The sequence below is a fragment of the Podarcis erhardii genome, assembly GCF_964252035.2.
Source record: "Podarcis erhardii genome assembly, chromosome: 2".
In the NCBI taxonomy this organism is placed as follows: Eukaryota; Metazoa; Chordata; class Lepidosauria; order Squamata; family Lacertidae; genus Podarcis; species Podarcis erhardii.
The window spans coordinates 17,527,430-17,552,860 of record NC_138498.1 but is presented as its reverse complement, the minus strand read 5'-3'; the positions used below and the strand labels follow the sequence as shown (position 1 = coordinate 17,552,860).

The 25,431-nt window shown below is 45.2% G+C and overlaps 1 protein-coding gene and 1 long non-coding RNA gene across 3 annotated transcripts in view; one reads left to right on the top strand and one right to left on the bottom strand.

The window, feature by feature from the left end:
• Positions 1 to 16,197, top strand: part of CA10 (carbonic anhydrase 10) — a 339,473-nt gene extending 323,276 nt beyond the window's left edge. For both annotated transcript variants that reach the window (XM_081849907.1, XM_081849906.1), the window contains 3 exons: positions 7,886 to 8,040; positions 11,573 to 11,747; positions 15,403 to 16,197. In XM_081849907.1, the coding sequence (XP_081706033.1) occupies positions 7,886 to 8,040; positions 11,573 to 11,747; positions 15,403 to 15,425 (353 nt within the window). In that variant the 3' untranslated portion in view covers positions 15,426 to 16,197. The remainder of the gene's footprint in view (positions 1 to 7,885; positions 8,041 to 11,572; positions 11,748 to 15,402) is intronic.
• The window catches only part of LOC309335165, a 317,841-nt gene that overhangs the window by 280,814 nt on the left and 11,596 nt on the right, over positions 1 to 25,431 (bottom strand). The window lies entirely within an intron of this gene.

Below are 25,431 nucleotides of genomic sequence, written 5' to 3'. Positions count from 1 at the left end.
AATCACGATTTAAATCACTAGTCAGTAAGACTTGATTTAAATCATTTTATTTTTTTTACAGAAAGACTCATTCTTGCTGGTATACTCTTAATATTTACAACCAGATGAAGGTTGCATTTTTAGAATAAATTTTCAGGGTAGTTTTTACATTTATATCCAAAAATTACTGATTTGATTACACTATTAGAAATACATAGACAGATAATTATGAAATTATCGTGATGTTTACTAAGTTAACTCTTTATATTTGGACAACTTTTCTGTTGTACTTTATTGGAAGGAGAAAAATAATCATTTCCTTTAAACAATTTATTTAACTAAAACAATAATGTTATAGCATATGTATCCATGTTTGTTAACTGGCATATTAGTGTATTTTTGGTCTTTGTGGAAGCTACCCAGAGTGGTTGGGGAAACCCAGCCAGATGGGAGGGGTACAAATAATAATAATAATATATTATTATTATTATTATTATTATTATTATTATTATTATTATTATGTCATTAAATGATTTTTTAAAAAAACTTTAGACTGAGTTTTAGCACACATGAAAAACTTAAAACAAATCCTTATTTCCGGATCAATAGCCTTTGGACTATAATGTAACTTAAACAGGAAACTATCTTTCGAAAGATTTTTCCTCCAAAAGCATTTTATTTTAAAAATGTGATTTAAATTTTAAAAAATCCAATTTAATTTTTTAAAAAAATCCTGCTTATTTATTTATTTATTTTTAAATCATTGATTTTTATCCACCCTGTACAAAACGCAATGGGGACATCTGCAGAATGGAACCACCTTAGACATTATTGCACCTGAGAGGTAGGCTGCAGTTGCGGTGGCAATAATCGGTGCCGGCTCCTGGGGGCCAAGAATCTTGCCCCCCACCCCCCGGTGTTCAGAGGGTCATGTGTGTGACGTCAGCTTGTGGCCAAAAGACCTGTCTGAACACAACAAGTCTTTGCCTGCTGGTGAAAGTAAAGGAAAGAGTGGGTCATGGAAGGGAGTTCCAGAAATTGGGAGCAGCCGCTTAGAAGTTCTGATCTCTCCCGTGTCCTCATTGAAAATAATAATAATAATAATAATAATAATAATAATAATAATAATAATAAAAACATTTTATTTATATCCCCAGCCGGGCTCAGGGCGGCTAACAACAATAAAATAGTACAACATTCTAAAAATCATTTCATTATAAATTAATTCAACTCAAATTGATGGCAACCATTAGGCTAAAGTTCTGTGAAGATTGCCAAAGGAGGGAGTCAGGCTGTGCCCTGACCAAAGGCAGAGCTGTTCCAAAGGCCTGGTGGAACAGCTCTGTCTTGCAGGCCCTGCAGAAAGATGTCAAGTCCCGCAGGGCCCTAGTCTCTTGTGACAGAGCGTTCCACCAGATTGGAGCCACAGCCGAAAAAGCCCTGGCTCTAGTTGAGGCCAGCCTAACCTCTCTATGGCCTGGGACCTTCAGGATGTTTTTGTTTGAAGACCGTAAGTTCCTCTGTGGGACATGCCAGGAGAGGCGGTCCCGTAGGTATGAGGGTCCTAGGCCGTATAGGGCTTTAAAGGTTAAAACCAGCACCTTAAACCTGATCCTGTACCCCACTGGGAGCCAGTGCAGCTGGTATAGCACTGGGTGAACATGTCTGCAAATGTGGCAGGAGCGAGAAAATGCCTTCCCAGAAGATCTCAAAACCTGGGCAAGCTCATCTAGTTTTTCCTAGAGTGAGCAGTTTCCTCTGAGCCGAGAACAAGTCACACTTTGCATGTACTTGGGGCTTCATGAAGTCGCCACGAGCAATAGCCAACACATGGTGCCTGGTGCGTCCAAGCCAAAGCGTATCTTCTGGCTCCTCCCTCTCAGAAGCCCATGAAATTGGCTACAATGATGGAGCATATAAAAGTGAAGCATGAGCACAAACTGTGCAGAATATTACAGGCTGGCCGAGAGGGGCAATAAGGTGCAAGCATTGCTCCAATGAAGGAACCGCCTGACATGAGTTTGACAGCCAAGGTTGAAGCCACCTGAGCTGGGAAAAAGCTCAGAGTGGGGACAACTGTATCGCTCGTTACAAATTTCACCACTTTCTCTCTTGTCTTCACCTTGCTCTGCTTTACATTTTTGAAAGTTACAGGAATCTATATGTGTTTTTTCCTACTGCCATGTTTTTGTACTGTACATTTTTAGGAGGATACAGGCATGAGTGTTGATAAAGGTGGACCCAGGGGAGCCCAAACCCCAGGTCTCTTTCTTGAGCTGCACCCCAGATCATATGCCCCTTTTCTTTTCTGCTTCATGCTTTATGTTTTCACCGGGATGCTCTGCTGGCAAGATTCTAGCCCTCCATCATCTTAATTGCGTATTAGCATATGCAAATCTGTATCAAGGGCCTGTGCCCTTGCCCTTTCACTATGTCGCAATGCCCTTGGATATAGGAATGTTAGATAAATTCAGGAAGTGCTGATTAAGTGTTGCTTGCCCAACATGGCTATATCTGCTGTGCATGGAGAGGTCTTGGCCAGTGGTTTTAACCTGCATTTGCTGCATTTGCCAGCCCACACATGAGGCAAGGTGAGGCAACTGGCTCAGGTGGCAGGATTTGCAGGGGCAGCAGGGAATGCATTGCCCACTGGTTACTGCCACTGCTCCTTGGAGGCTGGATCTGCCATCTCCTCAGCAGCCGCCCCCCATGCCCTCTCTGCAGTAGCCTCTTGGCAAATAGGAGGTCTCCTCTCACCCTTTCCCCCAATGTTGATCTATACCTCCCCCTCCCCTTGTTCCTGATAAGGGCTCCATTTTGTGGTTTGGCTCAGGGGCTAAAATGTCTTGGTCTGGCCCTGGCTCGAACATTAATATCCAAAAAAGTTTCCACTGTTAGTTTCTAAAAGCAGGGGGCAGGGAAGGACCCACACGTACTCCTGTTCAAAACACACCTATTTGTTTGTTAGACTAGTCTTAAGCGTCATTCTGGAAGTGGAATGCTATTAATGCTCAACAAAAGGACTAGCAGCAGATTTTGAGACCTTGGGCTTTTAACGCGATCCGTTGATTGCACGTTCATTGCATATTGTGGCTTTCATACCCCAACTCAAGGTCGCACTTATGCTGCGGGGACAACACATTTGTCTGAAGTGCCCTGTTTTGTACTGCGAAATGGTGGTACTCCAGTATCATACACTGTTGGGATTTTTTGTTTGGGTTCAAATTGGGGATAAACTCTCTGAGTCATTGTGTGAACTTCCTTTGCATAATTCTCTTTCTAATTCTATAGCCGCTGTGTACTTTCTTTCTACTTCGCTGAATACTGTGTGCTTTCTTCCCCTAAATGGGAAATGGACTTTTTTATTTTTTAAAAAAAAAAGTAAGACAGAGAGGGGGGGGGCTTCCTCTACCATCAACAATGGTTGGGATCCAAAGAACCATCTGTACTTCACATCCAAAGTGCCTTTGGCCACATGGGCAAATGCTTTTGAAATGGAAGGAGTGCTGTTCAGAGAGAAACATACGCCTAATGCAGCTCTTTCCATGACCTCTGGCTTCTGTCAATGAAACAAAAAGCTGGGGGGGGGGTTATCATGCTAAACCTGAAATATGCTTTTTGTCAGGCTATGGCCGGTGCAGCACAAATGCCAATGCGTTCTAGGAGAGCTTCATTTGTATCCAGGGCTGTCTTTAGCAGATGTGGCGCTGGGGTGCAAATATCTGCCCAGTGCCCCAAAATTACCATGGATGGGGGGTTGAAGCTGCGCACTGCCAGCCATGGGGGGGCACAGCTCTCCCCCATACCACTGCTTGGGAAGGAAGCTGCATGCCCACCAGCCATATAGTTCCATCCAAACCTCTGCAGGGATCGCTCTCCTCCCGCGGAGGCTTGGGAGGCAAGTTGCACACACGCCAGCCATATGGTTGACAGGGCGCAGCTGCTGGGCATGCAGGGAAAGGGGAGGCCGCTGGCAAAGCCGTGCAGCTCCCCCACTTGCTGGGGCGCCCCTAAGAGGCTGGCGCCCTGGTGCAACGAACCTCTAAGCCCTATGAGAAAGACAGCTCTGCTTCTATCCAGTAGACCAACTCAGGTCTGATCTCTGCCACTAATTCCGTGGACTTGGGCAAAACTCTCTTAACCTCAGACCCCCCTCCCCATCTGCAAAATTAGAAGACCAACCTGGCAGGGTTGCTGTGAGGGAGACCCAAAAAAATGCTGCGGTTGTTTATTAACCACTTTGCTGTACAAGCACAGACAGCATGACAGGTGCCAATCTGCTCAGGAGGCTTTTAAAGGCTCAGACTCTTTCTAATTATAAGCTGAGCACATAGCACGCGCGCCCTGAAATCTTCTACAAAGGGACAGCTCATTAATTAGCAAAGAAGGAAGGATGCGATGAAGCAGCAGCAAAGTGGGGAGCCCAGCCGTTTGCTTAAAAGCATATTTCCTCATTGGCTCGAGCATTTGGAGTGAGCTCTCAGTGCCCTCCACACTCCCACTGCGCACACTAAAGGGCATTAGGCTTCGCTGAGCAGCTTTATTATCATACGTTAACCTTAACAAGGTAGAACAATCTTTTTCTGCAGTGCAAGGGTAATTAAATCTAAACACTCTTGGCCTTTCCAGGATATGTTGAACAGAAAAAATAATAATTGTTAATCAAACCCCTTCTCTCTCTCTCTCCCTCTCTCTCCTCTCCCGAACCAAAAGGGGGTCAGCATTTTCATTGTGCATGCTGCTCGATAAAATGCAGTTTTACTAAATTTAAAGTCGCGTTCTGGCTCAAGTGCTGGGTGCCCCCCTGTGTGCACTCAAAGCTATGGAAGCCACAGTAATGAGGAAGAGTTGCTTGTGCTTGAAGTTGCATGGCTGTTCTGCAGTACTCAGAGATGGAGCTTTCAGCTAAGACGTTCCCAGTTCAAATCTCACCTCTGCCAGCACCTCAGTAGGTGGGCTTAGACAAGCGACTGCCTTGCAGCCTCGCCATCCCTCATCTGCAGGGGGGCGGGGAGAGCAATAACGCCAGCTGACCTTCTAATGCTGCTGCACTGAGATGATGTAGAGATGAAGTATTTATGATGAACAGACGACGTTTGTAGGTTTGCCAGAAGTTCTGTGAGGAGTATAATTTGAAGTATTGTAAAAATGGAAAAGGGGTGATGGTATGTTAAGGGAGGTAAAGACAATATAAAGTAAAGAAATGCATTAGAAGTGGTTAAGACGGAAGATCATCAGAGCCGCTGTCGGAAGTCCAATAAGATTGTATTTGTAATAAATAGTGTGGCATGTTCTTATAATTTACATGTTAAAACTGTTACCGGAAAAATCCGAGGCCTCCCTTGGACAAAAGTAAAGACACCAACCAGAGTAAATTGGAGCAAATCAGCAGCCTGTAGGCTTGGCCTTTATTGAACTGTTGCAACAGGGTGCTCCCCTCACTTGCAGGTGAGAGAAAAGACCCAGAAAAATGGTGTGCAAGACCTTATAAAAACTTTTGAAATTCCCCTCCTCTAGGTCAAGCCCACCCCCAGAAACATCATGCATGCATTACAGAAAGGAGGGGTTGAGGGAGGAGTTGCAGTGGTAACTTGAGTGTCCTGTCACCTGGCTGGTTTCCTTCTCTCCCCCTCCCCATGAGTCACTTCCAGGAGACAAAGGGGAGTTTGCAGTTTCCTGCCCCCTGAGGGAAGATCTGATCAGTGTCCTTTGTTTCAGTCCATGCTGAATCCACTCCCATATGCAAGTTCTTTGTGATCTTGATTGTCTTCTGTCTGGGATCATCAGGGTTGGCATAGCCATAACTGGGCAGGACTCCTGTAGATGTGCTGGGATGGTGAAGGGATTATGGCTGCCCTGTATCAAACCTTCCCCATTTTGTAGTCCTTCCTTCATGGAGTAAAATAAAAATGGAACAGTGCAAATCCGATGTATGGTTGATTTTCTTATGAATTTATAACAGAAGTGTGGCGTATGTAGTGTGTGAGTGTGAGTGTGTGTGAAGTTTGTACAAACAGAATGATTGGGGTGGGGGGGTTCCTGCTACAAAACCAATAAAAATATATTTTTAAAAAAAGAGAGAGATGATGTAGAGATGAAGGCAGTGGACCTCAAAATCCGCCACTGGAATCAGTAGCAGCTGCTGTAATGGGGCAGAAACCCAGAGCCCCCACCCAGTTACTGCTGGACTGCTTGCCATCACCAGGCTGGTACTTACTGATGTGGCGCATCCACAAAACAAAACATAAAACACAAAATAAATCTGCAAACACCCTGCAGCTGCAGTGAGCTGAAATTCCTATAGACGCTAGGATGCTTTTTTTGTTTATCACGGTTGGCAAACTATTTTGGGTGTGCGGGTGTTTTGCTGAGAGTTGTGGAACTGCCCCATGTTTGCCACTAGTTGTTGGATATTTGCATCTTGGTTTTCCTCCCAGGAACTCAGGGTGTGTTTATTGTCTTCCTCTTCCTCCCATTAGCTTCTCAACAGCCTTGTGAAGCAGGCTAAGAATGAGAACTTGCACTTCTGACACCAAAGCTGTGAAACGGCACACATTTAGAATATCTTTGCTTGTTATTTGACAGGGAAAACTTTTTTTTTGAGGGGGGAGGTATTTTGCTGTAAATATCAGGACAATGAAATGTTGTGGTTGAAGCAAGGGGGCTGCTATGAATGACATTATTTATTGCCATCTTGCTTTTCCACTCAGAAGAGCCAGGTTGTGTAGCTTATCCCCAAACCCACGTTGTATTTGCAATAGGTCACATCCTATTTCTGTAACTGTAGCTTGTTTTTCAACTATTGCTAATAATTAATTTTGTGTTGTTGTAACCCGACCTTGCAGTGTAGGGCAGTCCAAATCAAAATAAGCTTTACAGTGGTCCTCGGGTTACATATGCTTTAGGTTACACACTTTGCTAACCCAGAAATAGTGCTTCAGGTTAAGAACTTTGCATCAGGATGAGAACAGAAATCGGGCTCTGGCGGCACGGGAGCAGCAGGAAGCCCCATTAGCTAAAGTGGTGCTTCAGGTTAAGAACAGTTTCAGGTTAAGTACGGACCTCCGGAACGAATTAAGTACTTAACCCAAGGTACCACTGTATTGTGCTAGCCAAAACCCATGACAAAACTATACACTGTCAGGAAAAGAAATATCTTTATAACTATATATTAAAAAGCAGAGCCGCTGCCTGAACCATCTAGGTAATAAAACGCAGGTGCATGTGTAGATTAGGGACTCCACATAGCAGACAATGTTTTCCTATTTAGGCTTCTGAATCTCCCTTACAGTTTACTGCAGTTTTGTCTGGGTTGTTGTTCCTGATCATGTAGGGCAGTTAAGAAATCAATATTAAGTTTAGGGCAGTTGGACCAGAAGTGCCTCAAGTTCCTTGTGTTACAGCGGTAGGGACCCTTTCGCACACACACCCAGATGTTGCTGTAATATGCAACTTCTATCACCACATCTGGAGGGCCACAGGTTCCCCACGCCAGTTGCGTTAGGTTCCTTTGCCATAACACTCGTAGCAAATAATAATAATAATAATAATAATTTATTACTGAATGTCAGGTAGTTGTTTATCGCTTTGACATCTGCTGGGGGGCGTTCCACAGGGCAGGTGCCACTACCGAGAAGGCCCTCTGCCTGGTTCCCTGTAGCTTTGCTTCTTGCAATGAGGGAACCGCCAGAAGGCCCTCGGCGCTGGACCTCAGCGTCCGGGCAGAATGATGGGGGTGGAGACGCTCCTTCAGGAGGAGCTGAGGCCGTTTAAGGCTTTAAAGGTCAGCACCAACACTTTGAATTGTGCTCGGAAACGTACTGGGAGCCAATGTAGGTCTTTCAAGACGTCACGTGAATGTGAAAGCTGTGTCCTGTTAATAACGATGCCCCAATTTATCCCACAGATGATGCATACTTACTGCAGGGACTTAATATCGAACAACTTTACCCCGAAACCTCTAGTTTCATTACATATGATGGGTCGATGACAATTCCACCCTGCTACGAAACAGCAAGTTGGATACTAATGAACAAGCCTGTCTACATTACAAGGATGCAGGTATGCATTGCTACCGCTATTGACAAGGCCAGGTTAGACTAACGAATTTCAGGTATGTCTTTGTAAAGGAATATGAGAATAAACCGAAGCGTGCGGGGAAATATGTGGTGGGTTAGTTCAAAAAAGTGAAGTCCAGACTTCCTTGCCTCTCTACCAAATGAAACGTAATGCAATAAAACATCAGCCATTAAAAACTTCCCTGAACAGGGCTGCCTTCAGATGTCTTCTAAAAGTCAAATAGTTGTCTATCTGTTTGACATTTGATGGGAGGGTGTTCCACATGGAGGGCTTCACTGCCTAGAAGACCCTCCGCCTGGTTCCCTGTAGCTGCAGATCTCGCAGTGAGGGAATCGCCAGAAGGCTCTCAGAGCTGGACCTTGATGTCCAGGCTGGACGATGGAGGTGGAGGTGCTCCTTCAGGTATACAGGGCCAAGGCCATTTAGGGCTTTAAAGTTTAACACCAACACTTTGAATTGTGCTCGGAGCCAGTGTAGATCCTTTAGAACCGGTGCTAGATGGTTAGATGGTCCTGGCGGCTGCTCCCAGTCACCAGTCTAGCTGCTGCGTTGTGAATTAGTTGAAGTTTCTGAGGCACCTTCTATGGTAGCCCCACACAGAGCGTATTGCAGTAGTCCACGTGAGAGAACCAGAGCATATACCACTCTGGCGAGACAGTGTGCAGGCAGGCAAGGTCTCAGCCAGCGTACCAGATGGAGCTGGTAGACAGCTTCCCTGGATGCTGAATCAACCTGCCCTATATACATCTCGCCTCTCTGCCCATTCACTCACTTAGTTTTCCTCTCCCTCTCAGATTTCTGCCCCCTTTCCTTCTTCCCTGCATTCACCCAAAGCACCCCTCTCCTCCAGACTTGCATTGATAGAGCCCTGCTTCCTTCTCCCATACATCACTAAGCTTTTCTCCTTGCCCTGCCTTATCATCAGAGCAGCTCAGCCAATCACTGCTCAGCTTCTCTGTGGCAGGCAGGCAGGTGAGCCAAGCACTGCCAGAGGGCCTTGAAAACAACCAGATTCTCAGTGTCAGGAAAAGGGAGCTGAGCAGTCACTGCCAGAGACTTAATCACCATGATGTCCGGGGCAGCTGTCTCCAGGATCTCTTTGCACTGTATAAATGTCTTATCTGGTTTGGGGACTCCCAGAAATACTCAGGCTTCATATCTATTTTCCAAGATGAGCATGAGTAATCTGAACTGGCTTCTGCAGTTTTGCTTAAATGCATACTTTTGTGTACTGGGAAACAGAACTGCACAGTCGCCAGTCTCTGATATTCATGGCACCAATCTTACAAGACAGTCCCATGTCTTAAAAACTATAATCTAGTAAGATGTGGCTGTCACTTCCTACTGCAACCTTTTAGCGGTGGCTCCTGCCTAAAGGTCTCCTCAGGCAAGCAGGACTTGAATCAGCTTCACATGTGTCATTTAGATGTGCTTTTGGAGCCTCCTTTGTGTGTGTGCATGTGAAAGACAGAATAAATGCTCTTTTATCAAGTTGTGACAGTTGCCATGAGTAAGACAAAACTGACTCCAGACAGGGTCAATTTGTCTGCAGAACAATTCCTCTCTGGCCCCAAATACGGTGACCAAGTATTTTCATAGCCACATATAACCTGGACTCTCACCTACAGACAGGACCTAAGAGGGAGAGTGTGGACTCCAACTCTGAATGAGCTGGCTGGCTCAGTCATGGCCCATTTTTTAATAATAATAATAAAATAATAATAAATAATAATAAATAATAATAAATAATATATTATTTATACCCTGCCCATCTGGCTGGGTATTAAAAACACAATAAAACATCAAACATTAAAAACTTCCCTAAGCAGGGCTGCCTTCAGATGTCTTATAAAAGTCAGATAGTTGTTTATTTCCTTGACATCTGATGGGAGGGTGTTCCACAGGGCAGGTGCCACTACCAAGAAGGCCCTCTGCCTGGTTCCCTGTAAGAAGGCCCTCGGAGCTGGACCTCAGTGTCTGGGCTGAACGATGGGGGTGGAGACACTCCTTCAGGTAGGAAATGGGTGGACTTGAGTGAAGACTAACGGCTGAAGTCCCCAGTCAGTCCACCACCATGGCCCCGCCCCTTAGCTTGCAGGTGATAGGCTCATTCAAACAGGCAGGTTTCCAGCAACCAGTGCAGCCACAGGAGGAGGCACTGACATTCTCCAGTGGCCACATGGGGCAGAACGATGAGCCCCATTTCCCAGCAAGTGACTTTTCCATCGCAAACCAGGGGCATATACTGAATTCATAGTAACTCCATTTAAGTTTCACACCTTCCGTTTTCTCCATAGACTTTTTATTTTAACACACTGTGGAAAAGCTCTCCTTTTATCTGCCTTGACTGCGCAAAAGACAATAGGATTTCAGAAGAATGTGAATAATTTCAGTCCGCTTCTCGATAGCCTTACAGCGATTCAGAGCCTTAACCTTCCAGACGCCATCACACCCTGAAAAACTGCATGCATGCAACTGCAAAATGCATGGATGACTTTGAACCGCAAGTTCTCCATGCAGCTGGAGTCCTTGCTTTCTTACAGCAGATCTCCTTGTAAAAGAAGTTACAAATGCGCACCTGGAGAAACAGATTGCCAAGTGACATTTCCTCTCAGTTGCAATGGTTAAGAAGAGATACTGAGCTGTTCCAGCTGAGCAGTTCTCCACTGAACCACTGATGAGTGGAAGGGGGGGCAGATTACATCTGACTGCAGGCTGGATCCAACCTTTGGCCAGGGGTTCCCCTCTCCTGAATTGCAATTTCCTCACTGTAGGCTCAGACCATTTTATTTCTTCCTGCATAATGATTAATGATGTTTTTCCCCTTAAGTCAGCTGCCCCACCCCCACCTGCTAGGGGTGAGGGATTAAACTGATGCTTTCTTGCCATTGTTTCTTTGCAATAACAATTTTTCGCAGTGAAAGACAGAAAAGAAATATGGGGAGACGCAGTAATTTAACACACTCCTCAGGGGGAAAGCTTACACAGAGGGTCCCTTAAGAGGCATTACAGCAATTATTTCCTAGCCATAATTGGAAGCTTTCCGTTAAAGGCAAAATAAACTGAATTTGCCTATACAGTTGTACCTTGGTTCTCGAACAGAATGCATTCTGGGAGTCCATTCAACTCCTGGAACTGTTTGAAAACCAATGTGAGCGTCTTGCAGCCAATCGGAAGCTGCGCCAGATGTTTGGCTTCCGAAAATCATTCAGAAACTGGAACACTCGCTTCCAGGTTTCGATCATTCGGGAGCCATTTGTTCAGGAGCCAAGGCGTTTGAGGTCCAAGGTACAACTGTATACAGGCTTTCGTTGCAATTGCATTGCACTACCAGATAATCAACAGAAATCAAAAAAACAGAAGACAGGGGAACAGAGCACAGACAGTAAATTTTCTGGGTACTTATCACTAATTGTCTGTCCTGGGTTATATAGTTTGCTCGTATTTTTTTCCTCCTGAATATTAACAGATGTAAATTTTGTTGTGTTAAGTGGGTCCATTTATGTCTGTGCAGATGCATTCGTTACGACTGCTAAGCCAGAATCAGCCTTCACAGATTTTTCTGAGTATGAGCGACAACTTCAGACCAGTCCAGCCTCTCAACAATCGATGTATCCGAACGAACATCAACTTTAGTTTACAGGGAAAAGATTGCCCAAACAATAGAGCACAGAAACTACAGTATAGAGGTATGCTCCAAATATTATTTTCATTTCTTAAATGCTTAGTGTCGTAATTCTGTAGCATCCCTTGTCAGCAACCAGGCTTAGGAGCGCAGGACCTTGCCTTAACCAGGTGAGATGATTTGTCAGTGTAACGCAGGGAAGTTTAACACTCTTAACCAGCAGCAGCTCTCAGACAAAGGTATTTTCCACTTTTATTTGGAGATGCTGGGGTTGAATCTGGGGCTTTTCACATGCAAAGACACTGGCCAGACTAGTAGCGGCTGGCAAGAAAGGCGATAGCTGAGCACTGCTCTCCCATCAGCAGAATAGCCGCTGTTTACCGGAAGGGAGAAAGGTGGGGAGGTCAGCACTGTGCGTGTGCACCAGCAGAGTCAATCTGGTGCTCCTAGCTCTGCATCTGCACACAGACAGCCTCCCTTCCCACCTCACCCCTCTTCCTCCCAGTAAGCAGCATCGGCTCTGCGGGTGGGAGGTCAGTTGCATGGCCCCTTGTCAAGGAGCCAGGTCATCCACAGGGCAAGCACACACACAGAAGGCATGGAATGCAATCAGCTTTTTATTAGCAGAAAAACAACAGTACAGCAATGTCCTTGGTTCATCTTAATGAAAGTGTTGCTGAAACTAAGCTCTACGCATGCCCCTTTCTCTAGCATCTCACTCAGGATCTCACCTTTTCCTGACCCTCTCCCCCTTGATCACTCAAGTCTCCTGCTTCTATCAGCTCCCAGTTCAACCCTTCTGTTCCTCACTGTCCCACAATCAGGCTCCGGGCCCTAAGGTGTCATCTTCAGAGCCTTCTTGGAGAGGCAGGCTCCCACTACTCTTCTTCAGCCAGCCAGTCCCCAACGCCCCTTCACATGGGCTGTTCGTGGCTCTGCCACTGATCAACAATCGCTCTCCAAAACACCCTCAACGTTTCAAGCAAGCTCCTGAACATTAAGCAAAATCGAGCATATGTTAGGAAAGTAAAATGACTCTAGACAGTACTGGCTGTAGTCTGATGCTTGTGGTGGGCTGAAGGAGTTTCAGCTGGAAACGAAAGGGGCTTGAACGACTGAATGTCTGCACAGGGGAAATTACTTATTCTGGAGGAATCTCCACAATACGCACTGTGGGAAATTCTCTCTCCAAATTGGAGTGAAATGCCAAGCCTCTGCTGTAAACAGCAAATATCAGAGGCCTAAAGGTTGGAGAAACAGCGAGGTAGCAGAGAAAAGTATGCCATTGCCTCCAGATGGCCAGAATTAGCCACTTCCACAGGCAGCCCTCTCTTTATGTCCCTAATTTCAAATGATTTGATATGGGTAGGAGAAATAATAGTTGTTTCCGTGGAAGAGCTTCTGTGTGTCAGTCCAGTGAGCAACTAGTAAATACCACACTATAGTGATACTTCAGAAATGATATTTCTGAACCGCAGTATATGTTTTGACACACCAATAGTGAATGTGGATCCTGCCCATCCATTTAGACCAGGCCAGGGGGTACTGTGGCCTTCTAGATGTCATTGGACTACAGTGGATGGTCAAGAATAATGGGACCTGTAGTCCAACAACATATGGTTCCCCATGTCTGATCTAAACAATAGCAGCTATACCCATATACACATCATGCAAACATGGGGTATATGGGAGCACATTCACCAGCATCATGTGGTGGTTGTTTTTTCCAGAGCAGCAGTGGCTTCACAGGAGAGGACAATTAGAACCTGAGATTCACTCCCTGGCATCTTCAAGTAGGACATAGAAAGGGGTATGAGATCCTGGAAGGTCACTGTCAAAGAATATAGCTAGATGGAGCAGTGCAGTGGGAGACAGCTTCATATTTCCAGACTGAACAACACGTTCTCCCTTTTTCTGAAGCCCTGTCTCCCTTCAATGTGTTACTCTAAGGACAAAAGTTTTACTTTCAGTTTTTTACTTGTCATGAGTTGGTTCCTGTGCACCAATCTCACGTGAGGACACAACGGGCCAAACTTGATGTGATTTTCATCACATAGTTTGGTGACTCGTTTTTTCTTTCACCAGTTGCCATCAGTGGAGCTGGAAGGGCAAAGGTGTGGGGAGGGGGAGCTTTAACTCTTTGGCACCACCAAAGTGACGAATAAAGTCACAAATGGTTACCATACATCCTCTGTTGGGGGGTGTTAAAATCTTGGTGGGGGGGTTTAAACTTGGGGAAATGTCCAGGTTTTTTTGTTTGGTAGCAGGCGAGCAGCGGGGGCCCCTTTGTGCTGCGCAGCTGGGGAGTGGGAAGGCTCCTGATTCTCCAGCTGAGCCAGCCCCAGAGCTACCCCTCTCCTGTCTTCTTTTTTGCCCTTCGAAATATGGCAGCCCTACAAATGGTGGGGAGGGGGAGGCAGTAGGAGACCTGATCTTTGCAATGGACAAAGGTCCTCACCATCAGCAGAGTGTTTCTCCATGCCACAAGGGGGTGCCCGGCAGAGGACAAACAGGGCTCACTGCAACTGCTGGAGCGATACCATCACCAAATACAGTGGTACCTCGGGTTACAGACGCTTCAGGTTACATACGCTTCAGGTTACATACTCCGCTAACCCAGGAATATTACCTTGGGTTAAGAACTATGCTTCAGGATGAGAACATAAATCGTGCTCCGGCAGCACAGCGGCAGCAGGAGGCCCCATTAGCTAAAGTGGTGCTTCAGGTTAAGAACAGTTTCAGGTTAAGAATTAAGCTCTTAATCCGAGGTACCACTGTACCACAGTTGTTGCATGCTGTTTATGCCGCCTTCCCTGGATCCGAGCCTTGCAAGGCCGCTCGGGAAGGGCAGTGTGAGGACCCAGTAGCCATGCACCACTTGATCCCAGCCTCCACGTGGCTGGGATCTAAGAGTGCATGGCTGCTGCCACCACCCCCAACCCGGTGCTCCTCTCACTGTGGGATGCTTTGTGCCCCTCAAAATTCTATGCACAAGGCCATGGCCCCTCCGACACCCGTTACAAAGAGACTGCTGTCCAGTACATGCTTCCTTGGGAGCAGTCACCAGAATGGCATTCCAACACTTCTCACCTGGGTCCTCAGAAGCGGGGGGGGGGGAGAGACCGCTCCCCTAGAGCCGAAGGCACAATGGGGCTCCTCAGTTGATGCATGCGAAAGCCGTGCCTCAGCTGAGCAGCCTCAACAATAGGCCAGGGTGATGTATCGATACATCAGCCAGGACCCGTATGAAGGTCGAAGTGTGATATACCACCCAGTGGTATATCATGAAGTAAACCACTGCCACCACTCCAGACTCCCTCTGCCACTGGTGCGCTGGTGGCAGAGGGACTCAGGTGGCAGTTTCACTTGCGACTGATCACTGGGTGAAGCCGCCATTGCTCTCTGGCCCTTATACCACAGAGGTACGGCGTAGGGAGACGGTTTCGTTAAACTGCTTTTACCGAGGTGCAGGAGCCACAAGCCCCTCCAGCAACGTTTAAAGAAGTTGCCTGTTTTAGCTGCCTTCCCATGAGCAAGCATTCTTTCTCCCAGGAAAAAGGTGAGTTTTGTTCTTTTCTCAATGACTCACCTAAGATCTGTATTCCCTGGGCACTTTCTGTGATCTTCTTTAGTCATGTGGGAGCTTCCCCTGCCCTCAAAAATTAGGTACCACTGTGGAAAACCTACATGATGTTGTTCTTGTTGTGTTCCTTTTCCAGTAAACGAATGGCTCCTCAAGTGATTCCGACAGAAGCAGGAAGAACTCCTAACCTCAGTTGAATGCTACTACTGTGAATTGTCGTAATACAGAATGCCCCAGCCTCATTCAGTCTTTGTACTTCATAGATGGCATGCACACACACGTGCTGCAACGAAAAGAGAAAAAATAAACGGATGCCAAGTTGGGAATTCAGCTAGATGAAATTTGTTCATAGATGATCGGTCCTAACAAAAGCAAAAAGACAATGATCTTACCAATAACATGATTACAATTTTGATACTGTTTTCCTGAAACTACTGTAGCTCACCAAGCAAAGACTTTTCAGACTTTGTACATATGAAATTTCTCCTCTGTTCCCCTCCTCCCTTCTTCCCCCTCCCATCATCCCCCCCCCCATTAAAAAGAAAACAAATACCATACATGGTGGTTCACTACGGCATCCAAGTGGGTTTGTGTTCTGTGTGCCAAGTAATCCTTGGGAAGCTCTCATAATATCACTCTCATTACTGGTTACTGGCAAAGCAGAACTAGAAGATTGTTAATGGAAACTTGTTTCTGGGTCATGATCCTTCTGTTTATTTAATAATGGACAGATACCGGGATAAGTATTGTAAATAGATCACTGAAGAAATATAAAGGAAATTGAAATATTTTCCCCTCATCACATATCTGTAGTAGGAACTGCCAAGACTGGGATTAATCCATTTTTTTTCTGTTCCTTGTTTTACAAAGGTCATACGTTGTGTTTGGTTACTGTTAACAATTCAATAAATGTGTTTAACAAATTAATTTACTACACTTGCTTTGGTTTACTCTGTCCTCCTATATATATATTTTAAAGAAATGCCTCCTATATATATATTTTAAAGAAACCCTAAACATACATATTATAAATATATTGCTAGTTTGTCTAAGCTAAAAGCATTGGGAGATATATTAAAATACAGTGGTGTGACTTTAATTCTGCCATAGAATTCACAAGGAATAAGATTTAGATACCAGAAGGGACGCGGGTGGTGCTGTGGGTTAAACCACAGAGCCTAGGACTTGCCTATTGGAAGGTCGGCGGTTCGAATCCGCGCGACGGGGTGAGCTCCCATTGCTCGGTCCCTGCTCCTGCCAACCTAGCAGTTCGAAAGCATGTCAAAGTGCAAGTAGAGAAATAGGTAGCGCTCCAGCGGGAAGGTAAATGGCGTTTCCGTGCGCTGCTCTGGTTCACCAGAAGCGGCTTAGGCATGCTGGCCACATGACCCGGAAGTTGTACGCCAGCTCCCTTGGCCAATAAAGCGAGATGAGCGCCGCAACCCCAGAGTCGGTCACGATTTGACCTAATGGTCAGGGGTCCCTTTACCTTTACCTTAACCTCACCACTACCCAAAGCCTTTTGCCCGACTCAGCTGGAGTGAGATCAGGTGAATGGATGGCACAGCCCCAGCACGCTGTCCGCCACTGCCCTTGGTAGACACTGGGCCTCCAGCATGTGAGGGAGGGCTGCAGGGAGGGGATGTACAGGAAGTGGGAGATTCACCTTCCTCTCTCCATGATGGCAATTGCAGCTGGGGACGGAGAATGAGCGAAAGGGACTTCTGTTGCCATTCCTATGGGAGCTGCCAGGAGCCACCATCTCACCCAAGACAATGTGTATAAGATGACCCCTGATTTTTTACTAAAAAACTGGCGTGGAAAAACAATCTTTTGTACATGGGGAAAATACAGTAGATCAAGAGAGAGGAGAGGATCTTCCTTGTGGTAAGAACTACTGCCATTATCAAAGTTGCACATGGAAGGCATCAAATCACTCTCCCAAGATATTTTTTGTTAAGGCTCAACATTGTTTCAGTGAGTAGATCCCTACCCACACCCAGCAATAGGATCAGTGATCTAAACCCTACAAGCCACACATGCCCTGGTCAGTCCACGCAGTACAATGAGATGGTAGAATACTTATGGGGTTGCAGAATGCACTGCACCTCTTCAGAATGCAAATGTGGGGTCACATTACTGGATATTCCTTGCAAAGAGGAAACCATAACAAGTAAAGGTCTGAACCCTTTCTCCACAGTGTGCTCTTATTCCATATTAAATACCATATGGAGACCCTGGGATAAATCTCTAATCAGGTGGCTGGGTACCTTACCCCTTTGCTTGCAAGCTGATATAATAGATTGCCCTGGTTTCCATTTGCTGCAAAGAACTTTAAAAGGGGCCAAGGTGTGTCGTGGCAAATAGCCATGCAGGAAAAGCAGGTTACTAAAGCAACATTGTTGGTTTGTGCAGCAAAGAGTGCTTTTTCAGATGCACTCCATAGCCTTGGGTTCTTTCCTTTCAACCTCTCAGTAAACCAATACGAATGAGAGAGCACCACAAAGAAAACCGCACATATGATCCTCATAAAATCCCATCTTTCCCAGCGCAAGGCAAGATGTTGTGAGAGTCATCGGGGGGGGGGAGCATCAACAGGTGGAGTCTTCTTCTGAACCCCAATCATACGACTTAACATAGTTTAGAAACCTTTACAGATTGGTAGATGTTTGCAAGACCCATTCTACTCAGCAAGAAGATGAAACTCTGACAAGTCTAATATTCCCATCGTTAGCTCTATCAGTACTTGGCATCATCTATTCCTGGTTTGCAAATGCAAGGTTCCTAGTCCCTTGTTAGAGAACTGATTTCCAGAAACAGCAATAAAAGCAGGAGTAGAAAGACTCCTAATTCTTAACACAGACAACACCTGATTTACACAGCAGTTGCGTTTCAGGTCATCATACACTGCATCGGAGCATGCACACACCCCATTATGAGCCTGCCCCCATTATGCCCCTCCATTCTTCCCCCTTTCCAACCACTTCCTGGTTGCCACAAGGCACACTTGCACTGTTGTGCATCAATCGGATGCACATAAATCGGTTGCTGCCTTAGATCATGTCTGGTCAATGCTATGTTTGACTGTGCACTGTAATCTTGCCTGGAGAAGTCACATACGGATGAATTCATTCACTTGGGATGTTAGTGTTGGTGATCTGTAAAGTTTGCCTTCAATATAAGGTGAACTTTACAACGTCTGAGTTATTTTCCGGCACAGATTTTAATCTGAGCCTGAGAAGAATTCTGTCCCTCCCCAATTCATCGCTTCACTTTCCTATCTGCAGCTACAGTAGCTTCTGTAGTACTAACAGAAAGGGAGAGAGGTATCTCTCCACACTCCTCTTCTTATTCCTCCCAACTTCTCCAGTTCCTCGCTCCTGGAACACTGCCACAGAAGCATCCCAGACACAGGGCGCCCTGGGACATGTTCATATAGATCCCCGATGCTAGGGAAAATTACATTTCCCATGGATTCTGGCACCCCGAGTACTGTTGTTGCCCCTTTTCAGGTGGGTGGGAACAGAAGCAGAATGAGAAAGAGGAAAGAGAATGAGAGAGAAGACACACAGAGCTCAACTATGGCCACAGCAACTAAGCAGAGAGAGAGAGAGAGAGAGAGAGAGAGAGAGAGAGAGAGAGAGAGCGCTCCCATCATCACTTAGCAAGGAAAACTCACGATGGAGGGAATTGCAGGGGTTTGGGAGCAGAAGTGACAAGTGAATTTAGAACTCCAGGATTTGGGGGTTTTTTTCCTGAACATAAATAAGTTTTTCCTGAACATTCTTCACTTTTTCTTATAATTGCTGGTCCCAGCACTAATGGAAGCTAGGCAGGTTAGCCCATCATTACTCTTGTCTTCTGGCGTCTCCAGATCTTGGATTTCACTCCCCTACGACTTCAGTTCTCGTCTTGCAGCTGCACAAGGCAGCTCATTTGTCTACAATCCAGACACCAAGGCAGCTGAATTATAACTGAAAGTCTGCTGGCTCCCAGACTGGTTGGCAAGCAAGGCTTTCTAATATTACCTTGTCATCATTAGCTCAAAATATTCCATCATTAGCAGAGGAACGGTGTGTTAGGAAATAGTCCATCCGAAATCATAATCCAAAAAAAGACAAGGCATGAGTAAAGACAAATGTTTACAAAATATTTGCAAGACTGAAGGGAGGGTGTTAGCCTCAGACTCTTTCCTTCCTCTCTGTACCACTCGAAAAAATATCCTGAGTATTTCGTATTTAATGATGGCAATAATACAGCAACAAGCAAGGTTGATTTCCGCTTTCTGCCTCCTTTCAGGCATAATTTGAAATGTGACAGTAATGACTAATCAGAGACATTTTCAGATATTGGATGCCAAAGTTTTCCCAGGCTGAGGGCCCCAATCATTAAACATTTATGCTGTGTGCCTGTGCTCTATGATAAAGCTACAGAAATGAAATTTGGTAGACAACATTTCATCCAAATGCCATTTTCCTGTCTGCACTGGAGGAAATGTTCAAATGAGACAGCCTGTTTTCTTCTATTTTCATTCTCCCATCATGTGATGTGCAAAGGAGAGCTACAAAGTAGTGGCTATTCTTGTGCAAAGTACGATATTCAAATTATTTCCGAAATGCATCTCTTCTATTTTGTCCCACAAATGGCTGCCCGATTATGAAATCATGTAGATTGGCTTCAGTAGGCCACAAAAAAAGGAGTGTTTGAGGTCCTTTGTGAGAGATCCTACCTATAAGTACATAATATGCCCTGCAACATTTTTCTGATGAGATTAGGAATGTATTATTATTATTATTATTATTATTATTATTATTATTATTACTACACCACCAATCTGACTGGGTTGCCCCAGCCACTCTGGGTGGCTTCCAACATATATAAAAACATTAAACATTATAGAGCCCTATACAGTGGTACTTCGGTTTAAGAACAGTCCGGTTTAAGAACTATTCAGTTTACAAACTCTGCAAAACCAGAAATAGTGTCCCAGTTTGTGAACTTTACCTCGGTCTAAGAACAGAATCTGAATGGTGGAAGGGCACTGGCGGCGGGAGGCTTCATTAGGGAAAGTGTGCCTTGGTTCAGGAATGGCTTTGGTTTAAGAACAGCCTTCCGGAACAGATTAAGTTCATAAAGTACAGGGCTCCCTTCCAGTGTCTTCTAACGGTTGCATATTTTATTGTATCTTTGGCTCGGAGGTCGCATAACTCCAAACCCTCCAACATTTCTCCAAAGAAAATAGGGACATCTTAAGGAAAAGAAGGATGCTCCGGGATCTAATTAGAAACCGGGATGGCTTCTGTAAATCGGGGACTGTCCCTGGAGAATCAGGGCACTTGGAGGGTGTTGTAAAGAGGGCTTCCATCTCCCAGAAAATGAAACTGTATGAGCCAGCCAACTAAGCAATATTGAATGAAGATTAAAAGAAGGCAACGAAACAGAAAACGGGTGCAGAGAAGCAACAGTCAGAAAATGAAAGGGTTCCGGAAGAAGGCAAATGTTTGTAACTGTCTGGCTGTGTTGGGTATCCTAATTTCAAGGAAAATAGGGAAAGCAGAGAGCCCTTGCCACAGCTCTATGTTTAACCTGTCCCGAAAGCCTGGGTTAGGGTAACGAGGTATAAAGGAAATCAGGCAATGCTGACTGGGATCCAGGAGGCTGTTTTTCTGTGTGCTTTGAGGCTAACAATGTCTAGTCCAAATTCCACACGGATTTGGGGGTTGTTGTTGTTGTTGTTGTTATCAATAAGTGGCACTCTACCAGCAGGAGCTAGAAACAAGAGTATTATCGCCGTGTGTGCACTTCATTTCACAGAAGTCTCCTATCTACTGCCTTAGGCTGCCGCTCTAAACGAAAGCCAAGTCTCTCGCAGACAAGAGTCTCCGCAGCGTTTGCAGAAACACGACATCGAATCAAGCTAAGATGGATGGATGCGCTGCTGTTCCTATTCCCCGCGTGTCACAAGAATGAAACCTGGCAAAAGCTGAGTTTCAGTACACTGGGCAAATCTGGAACAGACCAGCACATCTGACCCAATATGTGAAGCACAGTTACGCATGGTGACTTGATACCCCCTTGTTTTTGCAGTTCAAAGCCAGCAGCAAAGGCAAGAGGTTGATCCAGCCTCATTGCTAGGACAGCATCCACGGCTAGCCAACTGTGTCTGACTTGGCCTAACCTAGAATGATTTTACTGCTCAGGAATCGTGGAGCTGCTACACTAAATGCAATGTTTTGTGCAAGCATAATCCAGAAGCCCTGCAGATGCATGCTGTTTATCTTATTTTATCCTCTGGGTAAGTCAGAAGTAAGCTTGGCCAGCATAAAGGAGCTTTGTGGGGTTTCAGATCCTTATCATGTTTTAAATTGGTTTCATTACTTTTCTATAACAACACAGAGCAGATAAAGAAACAAGAAGAGACTGATATGCATATTCTGATGAGATCTAAAATTACTCTATCAGAGGCTGCCATCCTATTGAACTTGGTGGACTTACAGCACAATCATACACATGTCTACTCAGATGTAACAGTGCAATCCTATGGCATCTGCAAGTACAGTGGTACCTCGGGTTACATACGCTTCAGGTTACATACGCTTCAGGTTACAGACTCCGCTAACCCAGAAATAGTACCTCGGGTTAAGAACTTTGCTTCAGGATGAGAACAGAAATCGTGCTCCGGCAGCACGGCGGCAGCGGGAGGCCCCATTAGCTAAAGTGGTGCTTCAGGTTAAGAACAGTTTCAGGTTAAGAACAGACTTCTGGAATGAATTAAGTACGTAACCAGATGTACCACTGTAATGGACTTCTATCCTGGAGACCTTGTTGTAGCCACAGACAAGTCCATGCCCATCCATCGTGTCCCTATTTTCCAGGGACAGTCCCAGATTTATTTTCGTCAGAGCAATGTTGGAGGGTATGCAATCACCCAGGGGTGCCAACTCAAATAAAATATTGGGGGGCCCAGGTAAGCCCCACCCAGCATAATCGATCACATGACATGGTACATATGTACCATTTGAATAGCAATGTGCATTAACTTTGGAGGTGCAGCCCCCTCAAATGTTTTATTGAGGGCACTAAAGACGCTACAATTTTTGAAGTCCTTTACCCGCCTCTGTTTTGCTACATTTCATTCCATGGCCGTTTGCACCCAGAATGGCCGGCACGTATCTGAGCGGTTTCATTTACTTCATGTCACATATCTGATGCTACTGCTGATTGTGGAAGAGCAAACAATCAACTCTATGGTCCCAGCTGAATAAGGAAGGCAGAGTCCATTCTGGGATATTAGCCAAGAATGCCAGATGGACAAGATTGCTGAAACAATTACTATGAATTTACAAATTGTGCCTCTGGAATACATAATGTGTTCTACTGATTTCCTGCCTATGGGGAATTTTAAGTGTTAAAAGCATTCTTTAGCCCGGGGTAGAACTTCTTTGCCCTCCTTTTCAGTTGGAGCAGAGACAACTTACAGAGCTTTTCATTAGCCAGAAACTGTGCAGTTCATGAGATCCAGGGGCCAGAGCCATTGCAAACGCTATGTGCACTGCAGCCGGGTGATTGCACAAGTAATTGCCATGGGCTGCTTTATGGATCCCACAATGGATTTTGCACATTGTTCTAAAGTTGATGTACAACCAACCTGGGTTTGGCGCAAACCAACTTTGAAACATTGTGGATATGGTTTAAATGGAAGAAGTATACAGCACTAAAACAAAACTGCTGAGCAGAAATGTGGGTAATTGAACAGAAAAAGAAGGGGATAGTTTAAAGGCTGAAAGGCCAAAATTATCAGAATGAAAGAAATTTCAGAACAGTAGCCCACCGTACTAGTCTGTAACAGAGGTGTAGCATGGGGGGGGGTGGCCCTGGGCACAATCAGGTGCCTCCACAATTGGTCAGTTGGGTAGGTGACTGGAGGAAGCAGGTGAGGAGCCTATTGGAAGTGGTTCACCGCCACTCCAGCTACCTAGTCCAACAGGAGCCGCAACACTTGCCCCACTCCGGGAGCCAGCAACCCATGCTACACTGGGAAAACAACAGAGGGTTCTTGTAGCACCTTAAAAAAGGTCCAGTCGTGGCCGACTATGGGGTTGCGGCGCTCATTTCGCTTTATTGGCTGAGGGAGCCGGAGTACAGCTTCTGGGTCATGTGGCCAGCATGACTAAGCCGCTTCAGTCAAACCAGAGCAGTGCATGGAAACGCTGTTTACCTTCCTCGGAGCGGTACCTATCTATCTACTTGCACTTTGGCGTGCTTTTGAACTGCTAGGTTGGCAGGAGCAGGGACCGAGCAACGGGAGCTCACCCCGTCGCAGGGATTCGAACCGTCGACCTTCTGATTGGCAAGTCCTAGGCTCTGTGGTTTAACCCACAATGCCACCTGCATCCCTTGTAGCACCTTAAGGACTAGAAAATTATCATTGTGTGTCATGGGCTGTAGTGCATTTAATTTACCAGAAGATGTATTAAGTGTTATCCAGAGTTAAGACAAAGACAGAGATAGAGATGGTCACTTTCCTTACCAAGAAACTCAAAGCAACATACATTAACATCAGTAAAAAACAACAATAAAAAGCTAAGAACACAGGTAAACAAAAGGCCAGAGGAAACCAAAGCCCTCCAGGTGTTGTTACATTACAACTCCCATACCCAGCCATTAGCCATTTTCACTCGGACTGCTGGAAACAGAAGTACAGTACAACGTTGGAGAGTACCATGTTTGCCAGCCGTCATATATTCTGTATCCAAGTAAGGCTCAGAAGGTGTCTGGGCAATCTGGAATCATACTATCAAGAGAACAAATCAAGCACTGAACTACAAAAGAACCAAACTGATGGTCTTCAGAGAAGGCCAATAAACAAAATAAAACAAAAACAACAACCAGCATACAAGTCAAAATGAGGTAAGAGTAGGTGCCCGCATATTGCTGTTTGGGTATACAATTTGCCAGCTCCTGTGAATAGCAACTCCAGACCACCCAATTGTCCCTGTTTTCCAGTCATGGATTTACAGAAGATGTCCTGGTTTTACTGGGCGAGAATCACCTAACCACCCCCATCAGCAGAAGCCCTGTGCAAGGATTTCCAGTCATGCAATGTGACTTCCCACCCTCTCCTCCCTTGCACACACCCCAAAATCGGCTCCATAGGGGGTCAGGAGAACCCCCCCCAGAACAGCACACGGAGGTGGTAGAGCTGCAAGCTGCAGTAGTTGCGCGGGTGGGACAACTGGAAGCCTACAATGTCGAATTCCACCCTTCATGCACACAATTTCACAAAGACCAGAGATGGAGCATTGTTGTTTTGCTTCCATTCTTAATTTATCTGCATTAATTTCACTATAGCTAGAAATGTATTTACGACACTGCTAGTTGCCTGTGCATTAGCTGTTTGCAAAAACAAAAGGGAACGTGAGAGATTAAATTTAGTGTTGAATGAATCTGTCTTGTGGAGATCATCTTAATAAAACTCATGTAGTGCAGAAACACAAGCATTCCACCAAGAAAATGCATTAAATGAGCTTGGGTCATATTCAATAAAACAAACAAACCCAAAGCAAGTGAAGGAACCTCCTCTGAAGCTTAAAAAAATCGACATTTTAAGGCGTTACAGTTTCACAATTTACCTTTTAATTGAATTTGGTCTGCAAGCTTACCACAGAAATAATGTGCTACAGTGTCAGCACTTTTATAATGCTCTAATAGGAAGCAGACTATCTATGACATCTTTGAATAAAAGGGAACATTTTTTTTTTTAGTGTTCTATTAAACGTGAAAAGATTGCATTTTTTATTTTTTTAAAAAAACTCTGCTTCAAATGCTGAAAGTTATTTGAGTTTAAAAATCTCAATGCTATTTGAACCAGGAACAGGAACAGGCTATTTATTCTGGGAATTCAACAGCACACTTCCTAGTCACCACTACACATCCAAGGTGTTTTCCTCCACTGTCCACTGTAAAATGCTGCCTCTGAAACTGATTGTAAAATACAGCCATCAGGACTAGTAGCCTCCATAAACTTGTATAATTTCCCTCCAAAGCCAACCAACTTAACAAACGTCACTACAATTTGTGGTGACAAATTATACCTCAAGGAGCATCTCCAGGGCCCTCTTACCCATAGGTGCTAGGGGTGTGGGGCACCCAGGCGCTGGGCTCT